The following is a 7500-nucleotide window of genomic DNA, read 5'->3' on the forward strand; positions in this document are numbered from 1 at the left end:
ACTAAATATCTATTTTCTGTGTCTGCTTATATCATGTTTAGGCAACAATTTTCCATTCAATTTGTGGAATATTTCATATTATAACATTGTTACTGGATTCTGTAAAAGGTTACTTTACAGAAAGTTTACATTTTCTTACTGTATCCTGTCTTCTGAGAAAAGATTTCTACATACGTGTCTAAACTTGTACTCTTATTATCAGCCAGAGACAGCAGCAAGGTCATTTTAATTCCACAACAAATTCAGGCTTGTGTATAAAAGACTTTAACTGACAGAATATATAAACAACAGTTGTCAGAGCCCAGTTCTGCAGTTTAGTAAAATCACTTTGATCACAAGAAAAAACGCAATACATGCACAATGCTCAGGAACAGTAAAAGAACAGGAGCTATTCATTCTCATATTTACATCAGCAAACCGAGATTGAGGAATATTGAAAAATAATAATTTATGAACTAAATAGGTCAGTCTAAAGAGGCCCAAAATCTCTAACTGTTAATAACACAGCTATATTCTGATGTTTGTAAGGAATGAATTGAAAGGATGTATAAGTCTACAAAATAGTTGTGTGTTCTTGAGACATCATAAAGAAAGAGTATATGGTAGTGATGATCTAATATAGTCATCAAATAGCAACAGTAATTGTAATATGTTTCTGATAGTTCCAACAGTAACATGCAACTTGTACTTTTGACAACTCTTCTAATTAGCGAATCCTATACCATATCAGCGTTAAATCATACATTATAAGTTTAACTAGCACTGGGTCGCTTAATGTGAGTTATGTGAAGGTTTGGTTCTTTAACAAAACTGAATGTTACTGAATGGCCATCTACTCTCCAAAGAAAAAAAACTCTAATCCTGTGTCAAAAAAAAATACACTTCAACCAGAAGCAGAAATCAGGTAATCTGTTATTCTGTTGTTGCTGCTGTTTGTATAATCATCCCTGTATTGTGAACATTAGTAATATATTTCCATATCCATTTTACTATTATATATATTCAATATAATCATTACCCACATTTTCATGTATAATTCATTGTTGTAATTAAATAACACCATTATCAAATAAAGAATGAAAGGAGAATACAAAACAAAATATTAACCCCTTTTGTATATTATATTTAAATAAAGACAAATTTGCACAAGAGAATAGTGAAGTGCATAAAAAATATATTCAAAAATAAAACTTTGCAAAGACACATACACAAGCATACAGTATATAGATCAGGACATTAAGGAATAAAAGACAATATATTCACAGACTTTATTGAATAATTTGTTATTATTCTACTATATACAAAGTAAATTACAAACATAACTACACACAGAAAGTTCTGAATGGTAACATAGGTACATATCTTGTGGAATGTGGGCTCGTATTTGCATAAGCTCCTAAACACAGGTCCAGGTAAAGAGAGGTCTTACCAGCCATACCTGATGTTCAACAGAAAACTTTTTCACAATGAATATACATTTTGCTGGTATTTTTTTTCCTTTTTCTTCCTTATGATTTGGAAATCAACAGAAGGATCATCTTCCTAGGCAGATGGTACCGAGTATTAGGGGACCTACAAAAATAAGACATGTATTGAATAACTACCATCTTATTCAGCCAAGTTCTATGTTACCTACTTATGAGGTGATCCAACAATCACAAGAAAATTCTTTCCACCAACATTTATTTGTATAACAAATCATCTTTTTCTTCTCTTCTGAAGACTTAATTTTCTCTGATATTTAAATGGATTTCCAGTGTTATTACACAAATGGTTGATATAGAGTGATGGCAGGGTATGGTACAGGAAGGGGCCAGAGCTACCACAATTATTATTGTTTGAGGTCAGGACAGCAGGTACGACAGATCCTTCAATCCCTAACAACTGGAGACACACAAAAAAAAAAAAAAAAAAAAAAAAAAAAAAAAAAAAAAAAAAAAAATAATGATTCTGACAACAAGAAGTTTGAACTGACATTGTGTACAATAGAGCTGGCATCTTGAAACATACGCAGGAATCACACATAAAAATGTCCTGTCTGATTTACCCATTCCATGTATAAAAAAAAAAAAATTTCATTTCACTCCAGTGCCAAGGGTAACATCTAAAAGTATATTGTGCAATACACACATTTCAGAAGACAGTCATTAGTTTGTTTGTTTTTAATATATATCAGAAAACTTGAGCCCATTTCATTTTTTCCCCTAATAAAATCATTTCCTATGTCATTCGATGTTCGTGGTCTACATAAAAAAGAGAAAAAAAGGCACGCCATTCCGTATGACCTCAACGGAAACCAATTCTTCTGTTTATCACCAGAGCACCATCATGCATCTGTGCATAAGTGCTTGACTAGGGTTTAAAAGGGATGACCAAGTTCACAAGCTACACAGAATATTAGTCATAAGGGGGGCCAGATAGACTGGTATAAGTGTAGGTCAACAATAAAATATCATTCTTGAATAGTCCTAAGTAGAAATATAGCTCCAAATGAGTTGTTAATTTTAGTGTATATCTGGCTAGTATCGTCAATGTCCTAGTGAAATTCCTATCTGCCTTGTTCATCAATAATAACAAACATACGATTCACCCTATACACATCAACTTTACATGATTCACACACTCCATGGCACAAATGAAGGACTTATTATCACTTATTTCCAGAGTTTTCACGAAAGGATACAAGTTTTGTTTTTCAATTTTTCTTCTTTCCATTTTCATTAAAAAGAAAACAACTTTCAGACTATGCCCTTAAAAACTGTCTATTGATTTTTTTGGTTCATACAGCAGTGTTTGAGGTTCTAGTCATCTAAAGATCTAAGTCTTATTAAAACTCATAAATTTAATATGATACATAACTAACTTGCTCTTCTTTAGTATCAGTATCCATCTGCAAGTTATAAATAAATGCAGTAACAATACTAAACACAGTACAATCAAAATGACTAAACAATATTCTCTGCTTGGAATGTGCAGTTGTCTATCTGACTGAACAAATTATTTCTTTGGATCAAGCAAAAAGTAGAATTTCATGTACAAATTCATACCATCTTGCATAGTACAATGCTACACATCATGTAAGAACAAGAATACAAATCATGAATCATGCTCAATTTCCAGAGCACTGAATCTGAAAAATCTTTTCACAAGCTCTCTTAAAATAAAAGGCTATTCACCATAAGTAATAATTTATATCTCTTGAAAATAAAAAGCTGAAATGTATTTTTATAGAAAGTATATGTAAATTCAAAAGTGAAATGAACATTGGAATACTGTTTTACACTGGCCACATGATCTCTATCGAGCAAGAGACCAAATTATGTTCATATAAATGCAAACAATAGATGATTTGATAGGACTCTTTCTTCCAAACTTAGTTACTGATGGAAAATTGAGACAGTGTGCTTTAACTGAATAATAATTCCCTAACATATGATCCTAAAAGCTGAGTACAAATTACATATTTCCCTCCATGCATTTGGATGCTCACTGTCCAGAACTAGTGTCGTTATAGTTAGTAAATAGTTGTGAACTATTTTTCAGTCGATGTTTCTGAGTGGTCAGTTCTTAATATTTGATTAAAAGAATGGCAATGTCATTTGCTATGCTTTCCATAAGTCAACACTCATTCAAACTTAAATTAATCATTCTTACAGTAATGACTCTCAAGGATGACCTGTACTTTTCAGCTATGTAATGGAAAATGTTTTTTAATCTTCAATAATTAAAATCAAATAATATGTACATTGACTAAGAAAATACATAAAGACATTTAACACAGTAAAATGTTCTACAAACAACAAAATATTCTTATTCTTTACTATATAATCAAATAACTGTAACTGATACTCATTTTATATATAAACTTTGCGATGCTTTTTTTAAAGTCAACTGGGAAACATTTTGGGAAAGAATTGCTGTAACCTTGCACTTGTTCCGATGGATCACAGGCGTTGAGCTATCGTATCTAAAAGAAATCTAAAATTTCCATGAAAAATTAGGGTTAGGTTTTTTTTTTTTGTTTTTTTTTTTTGTTTTTTACTTTTTGTCACTTTTTCAATACTTTCTAAAACTGTATCCTCCATACTTTCTAAGAGAGGTAACAGTTACACCATATTAATAAGTTTCTGGAAGCATCTTTGCTATTAATTCTCCCCACTTGGCAGCTTTAAACTGAAAAGCCAATTCTGAAACCACAACCTGTGCACCTTTCTATAGTCCATGCAATGATAAACATGCAACTTTCCCCTTGTTTCCTTCCTCTACCCCTCTGCTTCCCTCCCTCCCTTCTTCTCCCTACCCCACTGTTCCCTACCCCACTGTTCCCTTCCCTCCCTATCCCCCTCCCACCCTCCCTCCCCCTATCCCAGTGGGGGTGTATGTGAAGACTAGTATGATAAAGTGAATTTTTCTTTTTCTCTCTGTGGTTTCAGAATTGATGCCCAAGATACTAGACAGAGGTGGAGGTTGCCTCACTGAGGTTGATGCTATCTCTTGTCAAACACCACAGGCTTGTACTCTCCTCCTGACTTCAGACTTAGACCTCCTAAAGCTGCAGTTCCATCGCGCCCGATGTAGAGCTGAAGGCCAGAAGCTGGAACAGGAAATGCAAGACTTGGTTAGGGGAAACCGTTCACAGTGAAAAGTAAAGAATTGTAAAAATAATAATAAAAATAATATTAACTTCAAAGCACAAGTTTAACACTGCAAACATTATAATAATAAAGATAATACTAACTTCAAAAGACAAGTTTAACACTGCAAACATTACAATATCAATATCTACAATACAAGAGGAAATTACAGTTAATTGCCATATGTGTACAAAAACAGAAACATCACTGAATCTGTTTATAAATAGAATTTTTAAGTTTCAAATTATCACTTCTATTATTGTTATCATTCATTTTGGATATCAAGTTAGGCCTCAAATACCCTCCTTCACATCAGCAGAATGTACAAAAAGAAGTAAAGAAAGAAAGAGAGAGAAAAAACTTTTACCCCTTTGCTGCATGCGACTACACAGATATTAGCAATTTCAGCAGAACTCTATGTCAAAGTCCCCTTCATATGAATAAAGTAATCAATTAATTAATCATTCAATCAATTTATCCTTTATCAAATAAAAAAGTTTTGCCAGAAGTGGACACTCCTTCCCGTCATCCTAATCATCTGCTAAATGCGAATCGTGTTCCTGGTGTCACTCTCAAACACCCACTGTAAATAAGATTAATGAAAATATTTGAAACAGTACCGTTCAGCATCTGCTAATTTCCTAAACAGTGTTATTGAAATATCAACTTTGAGAATGCATCACCTAGCCTTTATCCTCTAATAGATAAAGGCTAGGTGATGCCTCAACTAATTTTCTCCAAATGAACATATTCTTCATCTTGATTCATTTCAACTCTTACCAAAATATATCTTTCCTTAACTTAACCCAAATTTGACGGGCATGGCATGCATGGACATGCCATACCCACTTTGATTTTATTTTATTAATTGTTTTTACACATAGATAGCCACACTTGTACTAAGTCACCAATGAGCCAATTACAAGTACTGCCTGTCTCGCCTGTTTACCTTTTTCCTTGAATTTAGAAAATATTTTACGTTATCTTATCTTGCTGTTACTAATGTCTATAACATTATAGTAATTATAATGTCTATTAACTGACTGCTTTGTGGCAAAGCACTAGCAGAGCCATCTATGTGCAGAGACATTTCTCACACGCACGCACACACGCACACACGCACACACGCACACACGCACACACGCACCCACCCACCCAAACACACGCACACACACACGCACACGCACACGCACACACACACGCACACGCACACACACACACACGCACAGACACAAAAATACTATCAATAATACTATCATCAAACCTTTATCCCTCTAGTTTGTGTAGAATTTATGGTGAATAAGTCATGGGAAGACAAGGGAAACACAAAAAGGCCTTCAACTAAGCAATCTTATTTGACCAAACTTACACTACTTATCTTGAAATAAAAATATATTCATAGGTGAAAGGCCTGTCAAATAACTAACTTATATTTCTGAATGAAGTCAGGCTACAAATTCCTTTCCTGATATGTTTGAAATTTTGTGTAGCAACTGGATATAGGCAAATTACTGTACATATTATACAACCATTCATATATGTAAGGTAACATGGTGTACCTACTAATCTTATACTTTACTTTACAAAAAATCAAGACCAGGTCAGTGCAATTCAACCTAAAGTAATGAAATTTATCCTAAGTAAAGATTTAAAGTGTATCACAAAAAAAAATAAGGCTGACCAACAACTTCCAAAGGATCAAAAAGCAAAACAAACGTTCATCAGGAACATAAGCATTGGTAAATTATTTAGCACAGGGTAGAATAACTGAGTTTCAGATCCTAACATTTTGTCACACATTACAATTGTTTTGCACACCTTCAACTTAGAACCGCAAGAGGAATGTTCTGTGCTTTCCATAACATAGTAACATTATTTCTCAATAATGTTTACAGTAAAATCTTATACACTGAGGAAAAATGAGATTTAAAGGGTCTGGTATTTTTCTTAAAATACCAGACTTTACAGATCTTCAAGTCCCTCAAAAAAACAACAGAGGATTAAGTCTTCACAACAATGAGTTAGTGAAAGCTATTCACATTGGTTAATTTCTGTATGAAGTCTAAGTTTGTGCTGCTGCCCAAATACTACAAAAATTTGGGGAACAGGAAATCCTCTAAGGTAGACGTTATTTTTTTTCTTATCAGGGAACAAGTCAACAAAATCCAGATTCATCTCCAAATTTGCATATTGGACAAAGTCAGATGTAGATATTATTGTATATATATAAAATCACAAGAGTTATATATTCTATGACATTATTTTCTTTCTATTTCTTCTTTCTCATTGTTGGCTGAAGAGCTCCAGGAAAGTCTATACTCATGATAAAGGCTTATTGAAGGCTATACTTAGAGCAAAAATTAAGTTATTCACTCTTTTCACTCTTTTGTTCTCATACCTGATAGCTCCTATACCAGTCACTCAATGATGTTAATATATTTTCACTTGGACCAAAGCTTAAGCCATTGGATCTGGGTGCCTTGTGGCATACACTTGGACCAAAGTATGGGTATTAGATTTACCTGAGTAAATACTCATACACAGTATCAGGACTTTTTGCCTCCTCTTTGCAATGTTATTAGCTCGTATTCTGTATTTTTTTGCTGTTTTTTCCGAGATCCATATTTGTTTTCGTCATATTGTATCAAGATGTCAATAGCTTATTTTTGTTGAGCAAAATAGGTTCCTGAGAAGGGAAATATTGTCCTCCAAGTGCTCTTTGGGGATGGCTCTCAGGTATTAAATTCCATCCCCTGTTTACTACAGGAAATAATGCAATAGCCCCTTCTAAAATGCCCCTGAGTCTGATCTCCCTCCAAGACCTTTGCGCACTCATGGCAAGATGTCCACATCATCTGCCATAGGC

The 7500-nt window shown here is 33.6% G+C and overlaps 1 protein-coding gene across 2 annotated transcripts in view; it reads right to left on the reverse strand.

The window, feature by feature from the left end:
- Positions 1-1256: 1256 nt before the first annotated feature.
- The window catches only part of LOC125034512 (protein FAM102A-like), a 139038-nt gene continuing 132794 nt past the window's right edge, over positions 1257-7500 (reverse strand). For both annotated transcript variants that reach the window (XM_047626350.1, XM_047626349.1), the window contains one exon: positions 1257-4594. In XM_047626350.1, coding sequence (XP_047482306.1) covers positions 4488-4594 — 107 coding nt within the window. In that variant the 3' untranslated portion in view covers positions 1257-4487. The remainder of the gene's footprint in view (positions 4595-7500) is intronic.

Source organism: Penaeus chinensis, chromosome 18 (genome assembly GCF_019202785.1).
Source record: "Penaeus chinensis breed Huanghai No. 1 chromosome 18, ASM1920278v2, whole genome shotgun sequence".
Lineage (NCBI taxonomy): Eukaryota > Metazoa > Arthropoda > Malacostraca > Decapoda > Penaeidae > Penaeus > Penaeus chinensis.